We start from the raw sequence: 25,669 nt of genomic DNA, 5'->3' as shown, positions 1-25,669 counted from the left end.
TTCCAACTTCGATTTCTCCACCTGGAACCCTAACTTCTTATCATTTTTAAAGACTTCTTTAATCTGAGCGTAGTGTAACCAGTCTCACACTTTATCCTTCATTTTCTCCAAACTCTGCAATTTCCAATTGTTTCCATCTTTTTCTAATATTTCCCAATATTTTGGCCATTTGGCCTCCATATTGGGTCTTTTTCGGGCCTTAGCTTCCAGAGGTGAAAGCCACCTTGGAGTTTTGTTTTCCAATAAGTCTTTGTATTTTGTCCAGACATTAAACACTGCTTTCCTGACAATATGGTTCTTAAAGGCCTTATTGATCTTAACCTTGTCATACCATAAGTATGCATGCCAACCAAAAGCATTGTTAAAACCTTCCAGGTCCAGTACGTCAGTGTCTTCGAGAAGTAGCCAGTCTTTTAGCCAGCAGAAAGCTGCGGCTTCATAGTACAACTTTAGGTCTGGCAGGGCAAAGCCCCTTCTTTCTTTCGCATCTGTTAATATCTTAAACTTGATTCTGGGCTTTTTGCCCTGCCAGACAAATTTAGAAATATTTCTCTGCCACTTCCGGAAGCACTCCGTCTTGTCCACAATCTGTAATGTTTGGAATAAAAACAACATTTTTGGCAATACATTCATCTTAATAGCAGCAATTCGGCCTAACAAAGAAAGTTTTAAATTTGTCCAACTGTCCAAGTCTCTTTTAATTTCAGACCAACATTTTTCATAGTTATCCTTAAATAGACTCAGATTTTTTGCTGTTATGTTTACCCCTAGGTACTTTACTTTTTTAACCACAGTTAGTTCTGTCTCTCTCTGAAACCGTTCTGACTCTGTATCTGTCAAATTTTTTCCCAACACCTTAGTTTTCTGTTTGTTTAATTTAAATCCCGCCACCCGACCAAAATCTTGGATCAATTGTAATACTCTTTTTGTACTAGATTCTGGCTCCTGCAGGGTCAAAACTAGGTCATCTGCAAAAGCTTTAAGTTTATATTGTTTCGCTCCGCACTAGCATCTATTTCTAGGCATTTGGCCAATGGTACAACAATCTATTATTGCCAATGACCAATATTCAAAAAGAAACTTTGTCTAACTTTGTATAACTATATAAAACAACATCGGACAAAATAGAGAACCATCACAGCAACATTATACAGTACTAATAACTACATCATACTGCACAAAACAACATGCACAGAAAACAAAACAAGTTTGCTAAAATTAGTCCCTGGAGAGTTTTACAGGTGGCGACACAATGTTTTGTGCATTCTGATCTGAAAAGAGTAGGAAAGAATAAAATGCATCTGATCATCCTGAGGCTTTCTGTAGAACTGGTTCAATAAAAATCTGAGGTATAATACAATAATATAATAAAAAAGAACAATACATAAGGAGGTGAGTTATTGATTCTACTTCTCCAGATTCACAGCGATATACAGTGGTATCTCGGGTTACAGACGCTTCAGGTTACAGACTCTGCTAACCCAGAAATAGTACCTCGGGTTAAGAACTTTGCTTCAGGATGAGAACAGAAATCACATGGCAGCGGCGCAACAGCAGCGGGAGGCCCCATTAGCTAAAGTGTTACCTCAGGTTAAGAACAGTTTCATGTTAAGAATGGACCTCCAGAACGAATTAAGTTCTTAACCCAAGATACATCTATATAAGTTGACCATAGTGGATCTCCAGAACTGCTGATGAGAGAACATTTGAGCACCCCAAAGTAAAGGCTCTGTGATGTCTTTGAACAGAGAGCATGTAAAGATAGCTTGCTGGTTTACAGGGTTGAGGCGCTCTGTCAATTAGCATGTTATTCGAGGCGAAACTTGATATCAGTGTTTAACATCCACATTAGATTCCTTAAGTATTGCTCTGGCCAATTCCTATCCAATAGGGATAAGGTAACCCATGGAGCAAACCATATACAGTGGTACCTCGGGTTACATACGCTTCAGGTTACATACGCTTCAGGTTACAGACTCCACTAACCCAGAAATAGTACCTCGGGTTAAGAACTTTGCTTCAGGATGAGAACAGAAATCATGCTCCGGCAGCGCAGCAGGAGCAGGAGGCCCCATTAGCTAAAGTGGTGCTTCAGGTTAAGAACAGTTTCAGGTTAAGAACGGACCTCCAGAACGAATTAAGTACTTAATTCGAGGTATCACTGTATCAACAGTGGGGAATCTCATCCTCCCCACCCCCACCCCATTCAGGCCAGATCATGCCCACCCAAACATCATCTATGAAACGGGCTGCAGGAAGCTTTGAGGGTATCACTGACCAGATGATCAGTGGCACTTGCAATGCTGCTTTGCAAGCACCGATCAGCTGATCACTGCAACTTGCAAAACTCTGGATGCCAGGCCAGCCGATGGTTAGAGCTTGAAAACAGCAGCACTTTTGCCCACATGGATGGATTTCAAACAATACAAGCATTACGATGTCAGGTGATTAACAGGGCTTGATCCTGCACCTGTGACCTGTGCCAACTAAACATTCTGCCTCCCCCCCCCCCCCCCCCCGTTATAGAACTACTTTTCTCATATGCAAACTGCGAATGAACTTATCAAACTTGGCCCTTGGGGTGTGGGGAGAAAGGGGGAGCTGGCTTGCCCGCCCGCCCAAGTTCCCCACTCCTGCTGTAAGTCTGCTGCTGCAAACGCATTGTGGCACCACAAGAGCACAGCTCCCGCACCACTGCTCCCCTCCATATATCTAACTGGTGTGAACATACACACATTGCACCTTCCAGAAACAACACTAGGAAGTCATTTGTTTGCACCAAAGGAAACTGGCAGAAGCATCTGACAAGTGTTGGTTCCTTGGACACGAATTATTAAGCACGGGTACATATGGGAGGTGGGTGTATAACTTTTGGAGGCGCGTTTGGAAAATGCTACATGACAGAGCAAGTCCAGCCTGCTGCTCCCCCTCCTCTCACAGAGGCTGCTTTGGAAGCTTTGTAAATGCAGGGCATTGGAAACCCAGATATCCATCTATGTCGGAAAGAGCAATGGATCTCGATTATGGTGGGAATTTGCTTACATTGTATTCTGGGCTACAAGGTACATGTTTTGCAACAGGGCTGGGTCACTGGTGGCCCTCCAGATGTTGCCCTAAGCCCATCATTGTTAAAAATAATAACACCTAGCACGGGGATCTGATTTTTAAAATCTCAAGGCAAAATGGATTAGATCTGTGTATGAGAAAAATACTTCTTTATAGCAAAAAAAAAAAAAAAAAAGCAACCTCTTTAAGCCTGCATGGGCATGGGTCACAGGGGGATGATAATCTGAGTGGCATCTTCCTCTCTTATACAGGAAATCATGTATCTTGGTGCTTCCTGCCTGCACGGAGTGGTGGCTCAAGTTCTGGATGATGTCCTGGGAGATCAGAGTGCAATTCCCCTCGGCCACCAGAGTCCCTAGTCACTGTGTCTCAGCCTACTGGAACTGACAGGCCTTTTGGGACGAGAAGGTGAAGTACTCCCTTGAACTCCTTAGAAGAAAGGTGGAATACTAATGCAGTAAATTTAAAAAGTAGCCCCTTTTTAAAAAAAACAAAACTTGTAATAAGCGTATTAAAAATAATTTTCAAAACATGAAAAAAATCTGCCACCCTATTAAGAAATTGGGGGGCCTCTTTCCAGTCAACATTTTGATTGATGAGAGTGAACAACTATGCACCACAGCCTCATAGCTCTCATCTAATTTTCCTTAGATATATTTCCTCACACAGCAAGCATCTTTCTTGCACACACAACACACACACACACACACATGGGGTGGGGAGCAATCCACAGACACTAGGAACAGCTCATCAACATCTTAATTTTTCATGAGTGGAAATGTACAAGGAAGAAGCTTGAACGCAAAGGTAAGGGAAGGTTATGGTAATTCGCCGCGCCAAGCTGGAAGCCATCAACGAGGCATGAAAAATTGGAGCAAGACGAAAGGGACGTTTAAAAGCTGTCAAGATGCTCGCCAACACACTCGCTCCTCGTTACACTAACATCAGATGCACAGATGGCAAAGTGTTAACTAAACAAGAGGGTGTCAAACCCATCCAGCACGTGCAACGCGGGAGACTTTAGGAGGCACTAACAGATGTTTCTGACAGTGCCAAATATTTAAAAACAACCTCTGTCATGTAGAGCAATGCAACTTTTATATAAAAAAATTCCCAGAGTGGGGGGGGAGAGAGAGAAAAGATCTGCAGAAGAATGACGCCCCCACTAAATTGTGTTGTTCCACGAGTCATTTCTCACATTGAAGATGCACCTCCATTTGCAGAAATCGGCAGCCAACGGCTCTTCGGCAGAAAGCTCTAAGCAGTGGCTGTTGGCTGCAATAGCCCAATAAAAAGCTTATTTGGGTCGCCCCATCTAGTCACGGTCAAAAATGGATCGCTTAGGCTGCTGCACAAAGTTGGGAGGCTGCTGGGGTTCCACCAGAATGAAATGTGTTGCTTCAGAGAGAGAGAGCTTAGTGCCTTTATATGTGAGTGCAGATGGCACACCTGTGCCCCCACACAGTTCTCTAAAAAATACAAGGCTTAGTGGCACAGCCGAAACCTGATTACGAGTATAATGTGCCGCATCGCAGAATGTCACGAAAGCATGAGCCAAGAACAGCGAAAGGAGGGAGTCTTGGCAGCCGACTGTTCTCCCCTGCCATCCCAACCAAATATCCTTCAGCCAGCATCTCTCCTCTCCGACGGTGGCGCTTAAAACAACTAAACATATTTAAAAGTCATTGTGGGAAAGGGGGGGTGGAGAGACAGAGAGCACGGTTCCTCATTCTGCCATTCTTACTGAGGCACCTTCATTTTTCTTGTCTCCTCACTGTTCTTCTCAGTATCTTTCTCACAGACACATAGAACTGGAAGGAACCCCCCCCCCAAGGGCCAACTAGTATGACCCCCTGGAAGCTAAGGAGCAAGAAAGGATATGCTTTGGTAAAAGAGAGAATCAATCCCTTGGGCAGTCCAAACTCAATACTGAGTTCCAACAACCAGGATGAGAGCTTGCTCCAGATCTGGGCCCCTCTCAGTTGACTGATGAGAAAGAAGTATCACATTGTTCAGGGTGGGGGGGGGGGGATGAACTCATCAGTGCTTCAAAGATTAGGAGTGCATCTGACATGGGTATGCTTGGCAGTGGCCCTTGGTATGCAAGTTGTAACAGTATGAATACTTTACGTTATGAGTGGTTGACAGTAATGTCTGTGGTACACTAAATGGTTGTAGTTGGTTGTGTGAAAGGAGTGGTGTGTGAGATTGAGAGAGTGATAGTATTGACTGAAATTTTACATTATACAGTGGAACCTTGGTTCTCGAACATAATCCATTCCACAAGTTCATTTGACTCCCCAAATGTTTGAAAACCAAGGTGTGGCTTCCTATTGGCACAGGTGCCCCAGAAACAATAGCCGACAACCGCATTGGATGTTCAGCTTCCAAAAAAACATTCAAAAACCGGAACACTTACTTCCAGGTTTTCGGCATTCGGGAGCCGATTTGTTTGTCAACTAAGCCGTTCGAGAAACAAGGTTCCACGGAACTGCCTTGCAGGGCTCTGTGATTTTATTTATTTCAATATTATGTTTACAGACATGGGTATCGCCTATGTATTTTGCTATGTGACTCATTTGACATAGTCTCATAACATTTATTGTACTGCAAACTGCTTCACAGCATTTCAGATATTAAGTGGGCTACAAATGGATGTAACAACATCATCAAGAGTGAGATTGGTGCTGAGCTGTTGCCACATCTCCTGTTCACTTATTCATTGCTTGACCCAAGAGTAAATGTGGGCCAAAAATTTACAGTATTTCAGAAGCACTTTTTTTTTGGTGGAGGGGGGGGGGAGAGACTGCTGAGAGCTGGCCTGGGAGGCCTCCCTCTCTATTCTCTTTTCCTTCCCTTTCATGGCAGGTGTAAGGTTGGATGCCAATATTCATTCACACCAGGACATTCCAGGCCAATGATATCCCCCTGTAAAGCAATTACATTGTTTTGCCATATGTGGCACACAGACCAGCTGCTGTACAGTACGTTTTGCTTCAGAAAATCACGTTAATCAATACACCAACTCATTCTGTCAGTTATAATTAAGGCAAGGTAAATGGCAGGTGCAACATTAATCAACAAAACGGAAGCCTACAAGCACCAGATGTAGGGATCTGGCTTAAACCTTAACATCAGGGATTCACATTTATAATCCACCTAATTTCCAAGAGATTGGTGTTAGTGACAGCAAACTCAAGTAATAGAAGACAAGACTGCAATCCAGCAACCCATTCCGGTTGCCTTATTCATTTCCACTAGTGACACACTATTGTCCAGAAGCAACAGTAAACTATGTTTTACCATTATGTCAACAGGCCTGAACTTATGCTTCCTCCCTCCAACACAGCTGCAAAAGGAGCTTGGAAGTTTCTCTTCCTATATTTCAGGCATGTCCAACTTCCAAGAGACTGCGATCTACTCCCACTATATAAAAAAACAACTGACAGTGATCTACCCATTGTATTGACCAAAGTTGTTGAGCTTTCCTTGTAGCTGAATCATAGGAGAAACCCAAGTTTTAAACTCATGCACAAAACACTGGTGTTCTGGGCACCACAGCGTAAGGCTATTGATAAGCTGGAAGGTGTGCAGAGGAGGGCCACCAAGATGATCAAAGGTCTAGAAACCAAGCCTTATGAAGAATGGAGTTGAGTATGTTCAGCCTGGAGAAGACTGAAATATATGAATACATCTTCAAATGTATGGTGGGCTATCAAATGGAAGATGGAGCAAACTTGTTTCCAGCTGCTCCAGAAGGGTGGACCCAAATCAGTGGATTCAAAAGTCAAGAAAGGTGATTCCAACTTAACGTTAAGAAGGACTTTCTGACAGTAAGAGCCATTTGACAGTGGAACGAAGTCCCTCGGGAGGTTGTGGACTCTCCTTCCTGGGAGGCTTTTAAATAGAGGTTGGGTGGCCATCTGTCAGAGATGCTTTAGCTGTGATTCCTGCATTGCAGGAGGTTGGACCAGATGACCCATGAGGTCCCTTCCAACTCTACAATTCTATCATTCTGATGTTAAGTCCCCAAAGAAATCACCGTGTAGAGGAGGTACCCGTATGCGTACATAGGCCAGGTCACCCCACAGAATTTACTGGGAAAGCTTGCTGGATATTTCAGTATCAGACCAATTTCTGAATCAAGGTGGCAGGATGCATTAACTGAAACACACACACCTTTACAGGGTAAGGTTTGTGTTTCACTTCAATTCCTACATTGCACTTTCCTCTCTCAGCACAACTCACGTTATATGCCCCTTTCCCAGGTATTATTATTTCAATAATTATTTTATATTGCATTAGCCTCCCAGAAGCCCACTGGCACAGAGACAAAATTATCTTCATGGGGGAAATGTATTGCAGCTGGCGAGGAGAAGATAATTACAATATTCATAATCAAATTTGTAATCTAACACTGTGTCCATCTGTAAGCAAGTTCTATTTTAATACAGATCACTGCTTTTTGAGAGCAACTGAGTGCAGCAACAGAAAGAGAAGATTAACACCCCTGCTGTCTGCGAAGCAACATTTGAACAGCCAGACCGATCTGCATAAAAGTCTACAGCAAGATGGGAGTTTTTATGGCGTCTGATTTGTTAAGGAATTGAACATAAAGGCATCCGTAAGTGGGTGTTAAAACAACTTGAAGGAAGGCTTTGAAATCTTAAAAACACACTGTATCAAAATAAACAAGGAGTCAAAATTCATGAGGAATTCTTGTTATGGAGCTCTTTCACCGAAACAAGACTTCCTGTGGCAGGGTACAGTGGCCATGGATGGCTCAACTCAGGTATTAGGTCACAAACCATGGCTTATGCTAGCCACTGGCCTGGTTCGTACTACACAGTAAGCCAAACCATGGCTTACCTGAACTGCACAGACATCCTGACTCCTGGAAAGAAACTGAGAGCCACCACAGACCTCTTTGCTCCTGTGCCACGCTAAGCTAAGCCAAGGTTTGTCTTAGCATATCGTCCAAATGTAGGCATGTTTGAGGAGCGAGTTTAATCACAAGCCCAGGTTGGGACAGAACACTAAGCCAAATCTTAGCTTGGCACTGTGTGGGAGCAAAAAGGACCAAGAAGGATCAATGAAGCCTTGGGCTCCTATCTGGGAGCCCGCATGTTCATGTCAACAAGAAGAGCCTGCTGGATTATGCCAAAGGGAGCCCACTTAATCCAGCATTATGTTCTTGCAGTGACCAACCAGATGCCTGTGGGAAATCTGCAAGCAGGACCCAAGCACAAGAGCACAATCCTCTCCTGTTGTTTCCAGCAAGCAGTATTCTACAGTATTGATGCCTCCATTGGTGGGGGTACAGCATAGCCATCAATAACCCTCTCTTCCATGAATCTGTCCAATCCTCTCTTAAAGCCATCCAAGTTGGTGGCCATCAATGCTTCCTGCAGGAGCACGTTCCATACTTTCATTATGTGATGCATGAAGATGTCCTTTATTTTATGTGCCCTGAATCTTCCAACAATCAGCTTCACCGGATGTCCACAAGGTGGTCTTGCTAAGTCCTAGTTGGGCTTGCCATGCTGTGCGAATCAGGCTGCAGTTTAGAAGCCAAATCCTGGTTTGAACTTCCCAGAGTACAACAGGCAAACCCTGTTTGGGTTGGGGCTGCTTGACTGCTTTTCATTTTTCATCCTCTCCGCTTTCACCAATTCCTTCACATGCTCCCACCTCCGCAGCTTAGCAGACTCTGGAGGTGGAGAAAGAGCCATAACTTTGGCCTGTCAGTTCAGGAGGGTTTCTAATCTTGGTTTCAGTGGCTAGATGCAAACCATGATTTGTTGATGCAGACATTACCTGGGGGGTTCACATCACTGTCAGTGTGAAAGGGCTTTACATGTAGACAAATGTACACACCCGGTGGTCTTCCATACAAGGGGCAAGCCTGGGGAAAACAAGGAACTAATGATGTGACTCCCATGTAGACGCCTACAGTCTGATACAGATTTGTTCAGTGAATGTCCATTTCAGTTTCTAAATTTTTCCATCTAAAGTTCACCCCAGTTTGGATTTTTTTTTTACAGCCCCCACAAAAATGTGCACACATATTTTTGGGGGTATACTTTCTCTCCCTAATACTCATATTTTTTGGTTGAAGAATAGCACTACAAAATTTGAAGCACAAATTTCTAAGGTTTCATTGCAGTGAAGACCCGAGAAATGTTGCCGTGATCCCTAGACACAGGACACCAAGTGCACAGCCAAGAGGAGGTGTCCACTTCCTGTGTCAACCCCTCTCTACTGCTGTCTCTTCAATACAAGGTGGGAATAAATACATTTTTAAGGTGTTGCTGTGAAGATTTCTAAGTGTTATAGCATCATTATTACTCCATGTGTTTTATTTAACCAACAGAAAGCCATCATCTTTATGAAGGCATCTGCAAGGGTGATGTTTCCTTTCTATTGCAGATTTTTAACTGTAGGCTATCATTTCGGTCTTGCATAAAGTTCTATTATGGCTTTCTTCAAATATTATGCCTATTTGGGGTTTTTACTGTTGTGTGCTTCTTCAGAGCAGTGTGTGTGAGAGATGGGGGTGGGGGGAGGGAGGGAAAGAAATATTTAAAGTGTGGGTGGAAGATTGATGAGATCCAGTGCTCTGGAATGCATCCACTACACCAGTGGTTTTTCCACACTGTGCCCTGGAGGGTTCCACAGACGTTTGTCACCATCAGCCATTCAATGAGATGGTCAATTATGGCAAAAAAGCTTCCCAAAGAGAGGGACCTTCCCTTGCCCACAACTATTTATTAAAATCACTTGTTAGCTGGCCTTTTCACATAGTGGCATTTAAAATATATATATGCATTTTTCATCCTCTCCAAAAGGACAATAGGGGAGGAGAGTTACCAAACGACCTTGCCATGATGGCTACATATTACCTCCAGGATCAGGGGCACAATGCCTCTAAACATCAGCTGCTGGGAAACAGGAGTAGGAGACTGCTATTGCAATGAGGTCTTGCTTGTGGTTTTCCCAAAGGATCTACATGGCCGGTGAGAGAACAGGATGCTGGACTAGTTGGGCCTTTGACCTGATCCAGCCACAGTGCTCTTCCAACCTTCATGATCTCAGGGGGAACTTCATACAACAACCAAGGCAATCAATGTAAAGATTCAGGAGTATTAGGGCTTCTACTATGGAGTTCTCCAAGTCACAGGTTGGCAATGTGACACCCTCAGGCTGGAGGGGTACTGCTTCCAGGGGTTCATCTTGTAGCCTTGCATTTGGGACTGGCTCTAGGGGCAAGGCCTCCAATTGAGCATAAATTGAGCCCAGAAGCATCTTGACAGTGAATGCAATTGGACCAAGTCCAGCTGGATGGGTTCTCTATATGCCATATCCTTAAAGTGGCACACAATTGCATTTTGTGACTTTTTGGAATGGTTGAAAGAGAACTCTCCTTTTGGCATCAGGTTAAAACCATCCTGTTATCTCAGGCAGTTGATGAAATACAATGAGCTGGGTGCTATTGTCTGCATGTTGGGGATCTCTCTTTCCCCCCCAAGTTGCTGCTAATATAAAAATTATTTTCCTGTGGTGGCTAGTGCCCATGGAAACTGGTAGGGCAGAAGTCAGGGAGATCAACAGTAGGTGGCGCCAGAGCCATCTCATTCTAGTTTAGTGCTCATCCTCTTCCCTGGTAAGCTCTACAAGAGCAACATCGAGACTAAGGAGGAGGCAGACAGGCAGGATCAGACCCTGAACTGGTTGTAAGTAAGAAGGGGGGCAGACGAGGCTAGCTTCTGAAGTTGTCCAATTTGTAGATGGTGCTGATTTTTGTTTTATTACAATTGTTAACTGCTTTTACCTGCAGTTTTAAGGTTTTGCTTTCAAATTTGTTGTAAGGCACCTAGAGACAGGCTGGTATTCCACATCAAACAAACTAAATAAGTAGCAAAACAAAATGCTGCGACTGAGTGCCAGTCCAGAACAGACCAAGGCCAGTCAATCCGCCCCTAGCATGAAGCACCATCTGGAGAAGTACAGCTTAAATTCCTATTTAAAATTTTCGTGCCAGAAATTTCTCCAACACTCAAGCTTGGAGAAGACAAAAGGCAGAAGTGGGAGTCAGAGGAGAGGTAGGTCCTCTGCTAACATAGGCGGGCCTTCTTACAACAAAGGCAACCACAAAGCAATCTTGGAGCCAAGATAGTGCCAAGACAATCACACTCTCCATGCAGAGACAGAAACCTTCCCTGGCCATATGGTCGCTCCGAAACACTTTGCCATGCAGGAACGGCTGCAGACGTATCTTTGGGCTGGAATTAGTGTTTAAAGAAGAGTAATTGCTCCAATTAGAAGCTATCCAAGCAAAGAGAGGTAGAGAAAGTATTAAATTAGAAACAATCCCAGATTCCAAAAACAGTGCAGAGGCCAAAAAATTGTGACTTGTTAGGCACAGTGTACATATAATTATGATGCAGAGAGAATGCATTACTATTGATGCGAGTCCAAGCTCCCAAAGAGCTATTGATAGTTTCACTAAGAAAGCAAAGAGAAAGGCAAGAATTTGGGGGCGGACATGAACAAGGAGGCTGACAAGTATTGGTGAGAGAGAGGAGAAAGAGAGGCCAGCTTGCAGTCCACACTTAGGAAAGAAAAGACGCCTCAGGGTCTCTCTGCAGCTAGCACTTCCTGGCATCTATCTGTCTGGAGAGACAACGGAGTGTGTCTTCAGGGGTGAAGTCTATTCACCAGGTAAGCAGCAATGAAGTGACCTCCCTGGGGCCCAAACCTAGACAATGTGTATGGAGGTCCTGGGCTGCCCAGATGACGACCCCCTCTCAGCCATGCAGATGTGGTCCAAAGGAAAGCAGAGCAATACATTTGCCTCCAGCTTGGCTGCAGAAATTGCTGGAAGGAGGAGTACAATGAGCCATCCAACCGTCTTAGGGACTGCACTCCGGATTTGTGTTGGGTTTATTCCTTAGCCTTTTCTTCTCACTAAGATGTCCCACAAGCAGATTGTTCCTCTGGGTTTGCTCAAGCCTTTCTCATGAATGAGGACAGCCACAAGACAGTGGAGGTTTAGGATCAGTTTCCCTTCTCCTAGGTGGGCTACCTTCTCAGGTTGACGAGCCCTGCCTGTCCCTCACTTCCCTCTACAGCACGTGCAGGAACTATCTTCTAGGCCACTGGAGTCACTATTGGTCTTGTTCGCTCAATCTGCCAGAGCCTGTGTCTTTGCACACAGAGGAAGTCCTCAACTCACTGAGGGATTAAGACCCATTGGCTATCCTCACCTGGTTTAGCTGGCCTGTAGAAGCTGGGGTGTGGCCACTGTTGCATGCTGAGAACTTCTAGGAGCCACAGGTGAGAGCAGAGTGCAGGGTGGGGAACAAAAGTGGACAAACTGCCCCAGAAGGAACATGACATGTCCCCCACCAGAGTTTTTACCCCTCCCCTAGCACCCCATACACCCCAGCACTACTGACTTAATAAATATCCCATTTATTCTGCACAGGTTTTAACAATCCTATATAATGAACAGAAACCACCAACCTTCACCACTCAGTGATTTAGGATCACTGTTTGCCCTACCCTCTCATGCCTTAGAAAGGCAGCCAAAGTTGGCAGTAGAGGAGGGGAAATGTGAATCACCCTGTGATCTTTGGATGAAGGTTGGAATACAAATTTAATAAATACTGTATAAATAAAATGAAACTCCAAAGTTGACACTAACAGATACGTAATGGAAAAATCGTGGTGTGTTTTTGAAAATAAAAAAGTGTATACCTTTCAAACTGGCAGGCTAATGATTGACAATGATGTTGATGGTATGTAATTTTACTGCTGATTTTAATGTTGCTCCACCACAATTAGATACATTTTTAATGTTGGCGGTGTAGACATTTTTGCAAACTAATAATAATAATAAATACAGTTAATAAAAACCATTAGCGTTCATCTCACAGTTTAATGTTTCATAAAAAAAAAACCTTATTCTACCCATTGCTGTCTGCGTAGAAATAATAATGCAGCAAACAACCACAGACCCTTCAGGAAAAGGTTGCTTCTGCCACTCATTTCTAAAGAAGCTTTATGCACCTTTTAAAATTTGGAATAAAGTCACGAGGCAAGCAAGGTCTGCCCCTGCTTGGAGGCCTTGCCCACTGGCCTTGGTGGGAGCCACCGGACAACAACTTGATCTGACATGTGTGCAGTAGACAATGGCTTTTATTGCCAGACAGAAATGAATCTTATGTTCAAATCTTTCTTTGGTCTCTCCCCAAATGAAGGAAGGAAGAAGGAAGAGATCTTACTTTCCCATCCAAACTGCATAGCTGTCGGGGAGTCTCGGGATGAAGAGGATGGAGTTTCCACTGTCAACCTCAACTGCTCCATAGCAGTCTGCCTCAGTCACTCCAAAAGTCCAGTGGAAGTAGGATTCCTAGAAGCAAGGAATTTAAAAGCATTCCATTATGCCAGTTCTCCACTCTTGCCTAATTTTTTTTTAAGGGTATTTGGAAAGATGTTAAAGTCAATACAGATTAGCACTACCTGTGGCAAAGCGACCCACTGGGTTGAAAGATTTCGAACATAACACAAAACACCTTCCAAATCACCTATATCATCACTTTTAAAAAGGCAATCTGATTACATGGATATATTTGCCAAAAAAAGTGGGAGGAACTAACAAAAATTAAAATGCTGAGCACCCTGAACTTCAAGACATTTATTCAGATGTGCAGTGTTTCAATGGAACTCTGATCCCATTGGAGAGGACAGAGAAGTAACAAGAGCAAGGGTTCACTAATGTGACGCTCCCAGGAAGGAGTGCCCGTGAGTATGTCCTTTGATGTCCACAGAAGGTTTCAGTAAACACCCGTCCCAAAATCAACCCTGTGATGATTATTTATATAGCACCCTTTGTCAGAAAACCACAGGGAGGTTTACAACATTGCACGCAAATGCCAGCACGTAATAGAATACCCAGACAATATAAAGATCAAAACAGTTGTAGAAATACAATTATAATAAGAAATACATAATAATATACAGGAATTCATAATACACAGATTTTCTTAGCCGCAAAATAAGGGAGAAACCTCTGTGATCCTGCTCAGTTCCTGTCTGCACTAGCTTGGCCTCTCCAAAATGGATCAACCCCACTTAAACATGCCCACACATTTAACTGCACATCAGGATGGATGCCCTCCAGATGTCTTGCAACTCCTATCAGCCCCAGAGAGTGACTGGCTGTGCTAGCTGGGTATGACAGGAGGTGGAGCCCAAGCAACCTGGAGGGTACCACATTAGGGGAAGGCTCTTTTGTCCTTCCATGATAGGAACCCTTTGGCTGTCTGAGGATTCTACATCTTCCTTCCTTCTAGCTGTGAGTGCTGCACTCCACCAGCACCAACTACACTAACAGAATTGCTTTTGGAGGATCAAATTGCAACTACCTATTTCTATGGGCAGGGCAAACTCTCCATTCTGTTTCTTGCCCCACCATAAGGCTCCCATCAACTGAAGAGGGTCTTCAGGAATACATAAAGCAGGAGTCCCCTTTCTACTGATCGCAGTGGGAGCTGACTGGCAGCTTAAGGGGCAAGTTTAAAATTGTGGATCTTTAAGGGTATTGCTGCTAAATCCTAAATCCTGACTCCTCAGGCAACACCTATTGACAGTGGCTGATGATTGGATAAGAGGATTACAGTCTCATACTGAATCAAGCCCCAAGACCAATGAGAAGTTGCAACAGGGGCATCCTGCCTGACCAAATGCCCACACTAAGCCTCTGAGCAAGTTGATAATATCTGGCTTTCCGTCAGCTACCTTGAATACGTGCCTGACTGCACCCCACTGAGAAGGAAACATAAACTGCACAGATTACTTAAGTTTAACAACGGTCCATAAGAGGCACAACCTTTGCCCATTTTGTGCCTCAATCAGCCCTGCCTACATGACTGTAAAACAGATAACCATCCTGGAACACATCAGCAGAGATTAAACTGAGAGCAAAACTGAAGTACAACCTCACGCCCACCTCTAAGAGGCTGAGAAATCTCACTTGCACCGTGTTAGAAAAGACCAGGGGAAATAGGTTAACAAGAACAAGCATGCTGGGGCAAGAGATTCTGAAGCTCTCTGGTCTTTTCTTGTGGGTTAAGACAAAGACAGGAAGCAGCTATAGAGCAAGTCCCTAGGGGGAGGGTGGTGATATCTCAAAGACTCTCAGAGACATGGATATACCCAAGCTTGGTGGTCAACAGCTCCTGGAAAGGGAATCAGTGGAGGCAGAGGGGAAAGAGCCCACCATGAGCCAGCCCCCACGGGACAGTGTTTCTGCAGCATTGAATTAACTGATGCAGGACAGTAAGAGCCATGTGAAATAATTCTTGGTAAACACTGCAGAAGAAGGCCTGGACTGATCAAGCATTTGCTGTATTAACCAGTGCACAGTTCAAAAGGGTGGAGGGAGAAAGGAAATCAGAAGTCCACTAGCTCACTCCAAGCACACCAGTGTTTCAGGAAAGATAACTATCAAGAACATAAGAGCATAAGGAGAGCCTGCTGGATCAGGCCAATGGCCCATATAGTTCAGCATCCTGTTCTCACTTAAGGTGGCCACCCAGATGTCCCTATTGGGGACCCTTAAGCAGGACCTGAGGCAGAGCCTTGTTTTTGAAGAAAGGCCTGGTGCTATGATGTTTTTATTATTGCTGTCCGTGTTTTTACTTGATCTTTTAAATTTTAATTCTAATCAAGTCTAATTACATTTTCATGATTGCCCTTCCTAGGTTTTTAGCTTTTTCTATTTTATTTGCGTAAGCCAGACTGGGGAAAAGGTGAGATATAAATAAATAAATCATCAACAACAACAACAAATTATAGGTATGCGATGTGTGTGTTTTTCCACTGGCGGACAGTAGCCAGCAACTAATAAAAGGGGCTGAGATCTGAGCTAAAAGAGATAAGTCTGTTGTTTGTTCATGCTAAATCTTACCTGGCGAAACAGAACGCCTGTGTCAGTGCAGTATCTGTTGGTCTGCTCCCCGCCTTGCAGGAGGACAATAGATTTCTTTGGCACATCCTTGTTTGATCTCAGCCGTTCGCACAAGCGAGTTCTGTTCAGGGCAAAGAGCGCTGCTGGAACCTTCAAGGTTTCGTTCCCCAGCCAAAAAGACGGCCTGGAAAGAGGAAGGAAACATTAGCTTCTGCAACAAGAGCAGCCCTCCCCTAACCTGGGGCCTTCCAGATGTTTTGGACTACAATTCCAGTCGGGAGTCATCAGCACTCTGATGGCACCCAATCCCAAAACCCTTGATGACTTCCCCCAGCAGATGTTAAGCAGCACAGCGAAGGAGATGAAACCTTTACAGGACCCAGCAGGCTCTCCAACCATCTTGCACCACCTTCAGCGATCAACCAACCAGATAGAACAGTCCATGGCAAAACAGGGTGTCCAAGCCCCACACTGGCCAGTCACTCCAGAAAGATACCACTGGAAGCCACCATGAAAGTCAACAGGAATGCATGTGCCCTGCCCAGTTCCGACCACAGTCATTCCAATTCCCAAGTTGGCCTTATACCCAGATGGCAAAATCTCACCCTGGGCTTGAATTGCCACCAGTGGCTCTATTTAAAACAATACGTTAGATTAACTAAGTGGCCTGTAAGCATCTCAAAGGGACTCACATCAGAAGGTGACACACACATTCCTGCATGGCAGGGGGCTGGACTAGAGGACTCCTTGGGTCTCTTCCAACTCTACAATTCTATGATTCTACGTACATCTGACTTGAGCAGCACTTCCACTTCCAATTCCATCTCATCGCCTCTTCACTTATTGACGGGCGGATTGTGCTACACAGATGCTGCCCTTGACATCTGGAACCTTATTTCTGTGCTTTTGTTCCATTGTCTTCCCAGAGGCAAAAATCAAGTCTGCACATTCATTTCTGCATAATGTATTCTGCTTTTGCTAGCTGTTGGCTGTGTGCACGCCTGGAGCAGGCCTCTGGAGAATAAGCATTACGCCCACTTGGTAGAGGAGTAAAGGATGGATCCATGAAACCAAACTTCCAATTGCCCACACGGTCCTACTTCCACCGACAGATCAGTAATGATCAACTTTAGCACCAGCCAACAAACATCTCACATTCTCAGGTTCAACTTAGTTTAGCTGAGCTACATGGAATGGGCCCCTCCAGCAACTCAAGAGTAGAAAATAAGGAACAAACATAGTGGTTATGCCTTCAGCCACAAGCTGTTACTATGCTCAGCTGTTGCTAAGATGTAGATATATATTTTCTATCAACCTGCATTAACCTGAGCGTGCTCAGAGAAATGTTCCCTCATGTATTAATTATTATATGGCTTTCTCAGAAAACGGAAAACGTGCAAAAGAAGGTAACCTTTGCTTCGTAGCCAGCAAAGAGCAAACTTCAGCGCGGTTTCAGCATCAAAAGTCCAAAATGCACAATTCCTGCAGCCAACGCAGCATAAAGGAACTTTTAATCTGTAACACCTGGAGACAATTCGCGAAAGCCAAAGGTCAAACTTCTTCAATGCGCAAAAATGGTGTGCGCGTGAGGGAGAGCTCTGTGTGCGACTGCGTTTGTGTGAGTGAGAACAGACAGAGAGTGCTGTGTCTGCATGTGTGTTGAGTGACTGTGGTGAATGTAAACACCTGTGTACACACATGCATGTAAGTGTGTTCACCACACCCACTGTTAGTGTGTGGCCCTCAGAAGGGTGGCTGACTCCTAATTTGGCCCTCAGACTGTAAGAAGGTTAGCCCCTGACCTGTTCTAAAGCCCTAGTTGGCAGCTTATTTTTGCTAAAAGGCCAGCAACGTTGGTTCTTACTTGTCCTGGGATCCAAGCCAAAGGACTCTGTGGCATCTCTTTCCTCCCTGGTGTGGACAGCAAGAAAAGCCCTTGCAAAGCCTATCCTCCAAGCAAGCAAGGTCCACACATAGCCACCTTCCCACCCTGCCTCAGCTTCTGTGGAGTGAATGGCTGTATTACATAACCAGGGAAGTGCACTGCCAACACCTCTCGCCATCCACACTGGGAAGGGTTTTTGCTCATGTGAACATAGAAGTGACTGTGGTTGCAGAAGAAGTTCTCAAGATCAAGGGGCCGTGGAGGGAGAGGAGGGGTAGACAGATTCCGTTCCAGCTGCCCATCCCAAACCTAAGGCAAATTCTCAAGAAAGCAAAGATCCTGTTCTATCACCTTCCTGCCCTTCCCATGATTAGGTGGCAACCACATCTATTTATGACTTGTTAAGGCAAGCATGGTTGAGCAATGAAATGTCATCTGGCAAGAGTCGCCCCTGTAGAATCCCTGGGAGAGCCAGACAGTGACTGTCTTGCCAGGACTGGTTACATATAAGCCACTAGGTAGCAGGGTAGACAAACTCTACTATTTATATATAGTACATCTGTAGAGTTGGGAGGGACACAGAGGATCATCTAGTCCAACCCCTATAATGCAGGAGTAGCAGCTTCAGAATCTGTTGGGAATTCTTTAGCTGTGATTTCTGCATTGCAGAGGGGTTGGATTAATGACCCTTGAGGGATTCCACATGAACTCTACAATTCTACATTTCTCTTTATAATAAAAGTCAACCTTGTCAGAATTCAAGCATGTTGGGGGAAGGGGAACCACTTGTGGCTTACAGAATTTTAAAGAAGTTACAAGGCACATTTGACCCAATTCAGACATAACACTACTACTGCTCCAATAAACTATGGCTTGTTGGAGTAGGGAAAAGGAAGAGCTCAAACGTTGCTAACTTATTTTCCTTCCTCCTCAATTTCAGCTTGAAAAGAGGCATCCTGATTTGTTAAACCAAGATTTTCCCATGACATCCAACCCCGGAAACTGTGGGTTAAAGGCTTTCTCTAACCAAGATTGCTGCTCCAACTTTGCATGGAGCTCTTAAACCACAATTCTCTTATCAGTTCTTATCCCACTTGAACAGGACATGGGGTTTTGGAGACAGAGTGTTCCCTCTGATCTGGGCAATGGAGTTAAAGCAGGGGTAGGCAACCTAAGGCCCGTGGGCCGGATCTTGGCAAATTGCCTTCTCAATTCAGATGGTCCGGGAATCAGTGTGTTTTTACATGAGTAGACTATGTGCTTTTATTTAAAATGCATCTCTGGGTTATTCATATGGCATAGGAATTCATTCATTTTCTTATTCAAAATATAGTCTGGCCAACCACATGCTCTGAGGGATGGTGGATCGGCCCACGGCTGAAAAAGGTTGCTGACCTCTGAGTTAAAGGCTACATTTCTATTTACGGGAGAAGCAATGGGGGGAATCTATGACTTTTGAAGTTAATCATGATAAAACATGATAAATGCCACAGTTACCATATTCTTCCGTGTACAAGACGAGGCTTTTTAATTAAAAGAAAGTGCTAAAAATTTGATGGGACGGGCGACTGGTGGCTGCTGTGAGCAGGAGATTGTCATCGGCATTTGGGCGGGTGATTGGTGACTGCAATAATGTCTCCTGGCGATTGGCTGCTGCGGCAATAGGGCGTGTGATTGTCGGCTGCTGGTGGCGAGCGGGCTGACAATTGGTGGCTTTGTGGATACACCCCCAAAAGCTCAACAAGTCTGGGCAACCCCCCCCCCAAAAGCTGAACAACACGCAGTAATTTCCCCCCATTTCCTCAGTTTTGTATCCCAAAAAGTAGGGGTTGTGTTATACACGGGGGCGTGTTATACAGTGGTACCTCGGGTTACATACGCTTCAGGTTACATACGCTTCGGGTTACAGACTCTGCTAACCCAGAAATAGTACCTTGGGTTAAGAACTTTGCTTCAGGATAAGAACAGAAATTGTGCTCCGGCAGCGCAGCGGCACCAGGAGGCCCATTAGCTAAAGTGGTGCTTCAGGTTAAGAACAGTTTTAGGTTAAGAACAGACCTACGGAACGAATCAAGTATTTAACCCAAGGTACCACTGTACATGGAAAAATATGGTAAGTCATATATATGCTTATTGTTGCTTGCTACTAGACCAAGGATCATGGTTGGGCCTGTCCACCCACTGCAGCAAAGATACCAGAGTTTTGTTGCCCTAAGAAGCCCAGGAACTTATCAAATGGAATCAACTTATATTTGTTCAAGGATTAGCAAATCTGCCTATGAATTGCCACCCTGTGGTTCACCACAGAAACCCACTGAGCCCAGCTGAGCAATCTTTTATTTTCTCACACCCTCCCCACTCCCAGAACTCTGCAGCATGTTCAGTTTGAAAGCAAAAAATAGCTCTCACTGCCATCTAAAAAGGCATAGACTTTTTACCTCTCGGGTGCTTGCCACTCCAAGGTAAACACTGTTGCCTTTTAAATAAATTGTCCTGTAATCATGAGCACCTTGCTCCTAGAAAGGGCTCAGCCCTCTGTGCATGTTTTACACTGAAGTCCTCCAGTACCTTTGCCGGGGATTACTTTCAAATCAGAGAATTGCAGAGTTGGAAGAAACTCAAAGGGTCATCTAATTCAACCCCTGGCAATGCAGAAAGAAGCACACACAGGGCTTGCGTTTAAGCAAGCAAACCTTGCTGGAGAGGTGGGTTATGCCAACCATGGAGTTGGATATGCCTCCCTCCCAATGATAAGGTAGTCGAACCAGAGAAGAAAAGGGGTTGGCAGAGAATGTAAAAAGCCACCTCCCCACCATCTGCCCTGGCCAGTGTGAGCCCAGAAGGGGTTTGGAAGTGGCAGCTCTTCCATCAGTGACTCTCCAAGGAAGTAATTCTATTTAGTACCTTGCCAGTGTCAAGAAAGGACCATAAATATATCTGCCTCTGGTCTCCAAGCAGATATAATTCTGGAGCAGGCTGCATGACCACAGGCTTCAGATGGTGTTCCTAACTTGTTTAGAGATTCAGCATAATTACCTTTTTGTTATGTTTAGAGCAACCGGTTAGCATGCATTCTTGCTCAGGAAATACATGAACTGCAACATGGGAAAGTTCACCAAAGTAACAAATTTTAAATCACCAAAAGAGAAGGCAAATTTTATTCAACCTTCCCCAAGAACAAGGCTTCGCTACACAATAGCAGAAAGACAAGCAAATCCATTGGGGCTGGCCTCTCACATCATTTCTCTCAAATATTGTGTTGAATTTAAGAGTCTGATTGTGCCATTCTCCCTCATCCCCAAATGGGTGAGCCAGCTTATAAAAGGAAGGGTTTTTTAAAAATAATGTCTGGCCTTTGCATTAGCAATGCAAGAGAAACAACAACACCTGACCTAGTCCTTGGAAAGTGAACTCTGTTATCTACCAAAGGCAGCTCAAGTAGGAAACAGAAAGCAGTGATGAACTACAGCTCCCATCAGCCCCCTGGACCACTGGGCATGCTGGCTGCCAGGTGTGCTGGGAGCTGGAGTCCAGCAACATCAAAAGGGGCTCACGTCCCCCTACCCTCACCCCAATTACAACTGCAGCTGTGAATATTTCAGAGGAAAGGCAAGATAAAAATGTAAAGGGATAGAAGAAGAGGGCTCTGCTTTGAAGAGGATTTCAGCCGACCCTCCTTGGGAACAAACAGCAGCGGAAAGATACAGCAACTGCCTGAAGCAAATAAGCAACTTCACACAAACAAACCCCTAGCCCTGACCTTTCGCCTTTAAGACCAGCATGATCTTAAGCTTTGTGTAGGTTAAGCCTATGAAAAATAGGGAGGCAAGAAAATATTCCTCTCCTTATTTTCTGTGTGTTGGTCCGCTGAGAAAGTCACAGGAACAAGGGCATTAGGAAAGTTGGCAAGCCTATTTCAAAGGGTGGGGAGTGAAAAATTGGGCTGGAAGTGCCTCATTGGTCTGCCAAGTAGATCTAAACAGTGGAGGGGGGGGATTTCTCTTTGTCTGGAAATTACGTCTCCTTTCACAGTTATGACTGTAAGCCAGGAGAACAGGAAAAGCACAAGAAGTAAGCCGGAAAGACATGCAGCTTGTGCTATGCATCCGTGAAGCAATCAAGCTCCTGAAACCTCACACACCAACCATATTCTTACAGCAGCCTGGATTTGCACATGACACTAAACTGTGGTTAGTCTGAATGTCCAATCCCAGCCCAGCAGAGTAACCATTATGTGCAACCATGGTTTCTTGTTGGCTTACAAACCATGGCTTGATTTAACTAAGGTTTTGCATTATGTCTGAACTCAACAGCCTTGTTGAGCTACCCCAGCAGATGTCAAGGCAATAAGCAACTATTTTACTTTTACAAGACAACTGAAGGCAGCCCTGTTTAGGGAAGTTTGTAATGTTTGATGCGGTATTGTTTTTAATATTTGGTTGGAAGCTGCCCAGAGTGGCTGGGGAAGCCCAGCCAGATGAGCGGGTTAAGTATAAATAAATAAATAAATAAATAATGCTACAGAGACACCAGGTAAGAGAAAGTGGGAAATAGAACAAGTTTTCAAGAAACAAGTCATAAATTATTTGCTCCTCTGTAACATTGTTTGTTGAATAAACCATGGTTGAAAAACCATGAGTTAGTGTTACATGTGAACACAACCTGTAATGGGATGATGAGCTGCTTGTGCGTAAAAGCTTAGTCCCTCAGAGTTTGGCCTGATTATCAAAGCTCTGTCTATAGCGGAGCCCCTTAAGCATGACTCCCTCAATCGCTGGCAGAATCCGACAGTGGGCATTTGCGGAATCTCTTCCAACATAAAAGCTCCTTAACGGAAACGCGTCTTCTGGATTCTCGGCGCTACAGTTTCCGGCGAGGGGTGGGTGTCCCTATAGGAGGTCCTGAAACTTCCCCACTGTTTTCGCTGGAAGTGTGCCTGAGCCATCCCTCCGACTCACTTTCCCTCGGAGCTCCTTCTCTCCCCCTGCTGGTTCCCTCCTCTGCTGCTGAGTCTCTCCTAGCCTCCGTGAGCCCTTCCACCACCTGCCCTTCCGATGGCAGTTCCCTGACATCCACCTCCCCTCCAGGGCCCCCTTCACCCCCTCCCGTCCCTTCCTCCATGGGCGGTGAGGATGCAAAACCCCTGAAAGAACCTCCCTCATCTTCCAAAGTCTCGAACACTTCCCTCCACCGGTTGCTGTCCCTTGTCCCCGAGTACTCCTCCTCCTCAGAGTCTACTGCTTCTTCCAGCTCTGATTCTGGGAACCCTTCGAACTCCTCTTCCTCGTCGGTGGTGCCAAAATGTTCCCTCCGGAACCTCGTTACAGACTGAGGTTTCCTTGGGAACCGTTGATGGAACGTTTCTATTAAAACCTCGTCGTTGACTTCCTCTGCAGTTACCCAGGTGTTTTCTGACTCTGGTTCCCCTTCCCAAGCTACCAAATACTCCACCTGATTACCCTTCCACCTGGAGTCAATGATTTCCGCCACATGGCTGTTGCGTTCCCTTTCTTCTATGACTGGTCCCTGTGTGAACACCCCTTCACGTCCCCCCCTGTACGGAGACAGCAATGACCTGTGGAATACTGGGTGTAGTTTCATGTGGTTCGGTAACCTGAGTTTGAACGCCACTGGATTGACCTGTTGTATGACCTCAAATGGTCCCAATCTTTTGGGTCTCAATTTCTTACAACCCCCTTTGAACGGCAACCCTTGGGTCGACAGCCACACCTGGTCCCCCACCCTTATGGTTTCACCTTCCCTTCTGTTCCTGTCTGCCTGCTTCTTGTATTCTTCTTTGGCCCTTTCTAGGTTGAGTTGGAGCTGACGATGGATCGCTTCCATCTCTTCTACAAAATGTTTTGCTACTGGGACGCTCCATCTTTCCCCTCCTTCCCCTGGAAATGCCCTGGGATTGGCCATAGTTGGCCAAAAAGGGACTCATCCCTGTGGACACATTCTCCACATTATTGTAGGCAAATTCTGCTAGAGCCAACTTTTCTACCCAATCATTTTCTCTGTCATTGACATAACACCTCAAGTATTGTTGGAGGATACCGTTTGCTCTTTCCGCCTGCCCGTTGGTTTCAGGGTGTCGGGCAGTCGAAAAATTAACCTCTACGTGCAGTAAGCTCATGAACTTCCGCCAGAACCTGGACGTAAATTGTTTCCCTCAGTCTGAGACCACCCTCAAGGGGGCGCCATGCAACCTAAAAATGTGTTCTACAAACAATTTGGCTGTCTCTTCTGCCGTGACTGCATGTGAGCATGCCACAAAGTGGCACATCTTGGTTAACAGGTCCACTACAACCATGGTAGCTGTTTTTCCCTTGGATTTCGGCAGATCCGTCATAAAATCTATGGATACTGCCTCCCATGGTCGTTCTGGTATGGGTAGTGGTTCCAATAACCCCGCCGGTGCCCGCTTCTCCCCTTTTGCTCGCTGGCATCGGTCACACCCTCTTACATACTCCCGTACATCTTCCTGCACCTTGGGCCACCAAAACTCCCTGGTCACCAACCACATGGTTTTGTGTTGCCCGAAGTGCCCCGCTGTGGGGCTGTCGTGCAACTGTTTGAGTACCCTCCCCCTCAATTCTCCTTCGGGTATATACAGTGCCCCTTTGTAATACAATGCCCCGTTCCTTTCCTCAAAACCTCCTGGGTTCTCTCCCTCCCTCCGGAGTCCTCTGAGCTTATCCTGGGCGTATTCATCATTCTCAGTCCCCTCTACCAGTTCTCTTTGCCCCACCAATGCCGCCCCACACACCCAGTAGTCCTCTGGGATGATGTGTCTCTCTTCTGGCGCTCCCTCCCCCTCCAAATATTCTGGTTTACGGGAGAGAGCGTCCGCCCTGACGTTTTCCGGGCCTGGCATGTAACAAATTTCAAAGTGGAATTTGGAGAACTCCTGGGCCCATCTCACTTGTCGTTGGTTGAGTACTCGTGCTGTTCTCCAATACTCTAGATTCTTGTGGTCAGTGCACACTTGGACTTTGTGCTGTGCACCAATTAGTAAGTGCCGCCATCTCCGGAACGCTTCATGAATGGCGAGTAGTTCTCGGTCATACACGGTGTAGTTCCTCTTGGATTTATTCAGCTTTCGCGAGAAGAAGGCACACGGTCTCCACTCCGACTCACTCTTCCCTGGCTGCAGAAGCACCGCCCCTACCGCCCTGTCTGATGCATCAGTTTCTACTCTCATCGGTTTTTGTAGATCCACATGCAGGAGCTGTTCTTCAGACGCGAATGCTTTCTTTAGCTCTTCGAACGCTCGCTGCGCCTCTGCCGTCCAAACAAATTTCTTCTTGCTGCTGAGACAATCAGTGATGGGAGCCGTCAAGTGGGCAAAGTTCTTGATGAACTTCCGATAGAAGTTTCCAAACCCTAGGAACCTTTGCACGTCCTTCTTCGTTTTCGGGGTCTTCCATTCCAGTACTGCCTGAACCTTGCCGGGATCCATGGCCAATCCCTTGTCTGACAAGCGGTACCCCAGGAATTCCACCTCCTTGGTATGAAACTGACACTTCTCCAGTTTCACCCACAGCTGGTTTGCTTGCAGCTTGCCCAGTACTTCCCGGACGTCCCTTACATGCTGCTCCTCGTTCTCTGAATATACCAACACGTCATCTAAGAAGGCCACGCAATTCTTGTAAAGCAAAGGTCCCAGGACGTGGTTCATGAATGATTGAAAACAGGCTGAGCCTGCTTGTAGACCGAAGGGCATAACGAGATACTCAAAAGCC

The 25,669-nt window shown here is 45.3% G+C and overlaps 1 protein-coding gene across 1 annotated transcript in view; it reads right to left on the bottom strand.

The window, feature by feature from the left end:
* Nucleotides 1–25,669, bottom strand: part of PEPD (peptidase D) — a 136,453-nt gene that overhangs the window by 104,178 nt on the left and 6,606 nt on the right. Inside the window, exons 2-3 of the mRNA XM_083751468.1 lie at nt 16,040–16,223; nt 13,353–13,480 (exon numbers count right to left, since the gene is read on the bottom strand). Coding sequence (XP_083607594.1) covers nt 13,353–13,480; nt 16,040–16,223 — 312 coding nt within the window. The remainder of the gene's footprint in view (nt 1–13,352; nt 13,481–16,039; nt 16,224–25,669) is intronic.

This window comes from Podarcis gaigeae (genome assembly GCF_964106915.1).
Source record: "Podarcis gaigeae genome assembly, chromosome: 8".
NCBI lineage: Eukaryota > Metazoa > Chordata > Lepidosauria > Squamata > Lacertidae > Podarcis > Podarcis gaigeae.
This window is presented reverse-complemented; position numbering and strand designations above follow the sequence as displayed.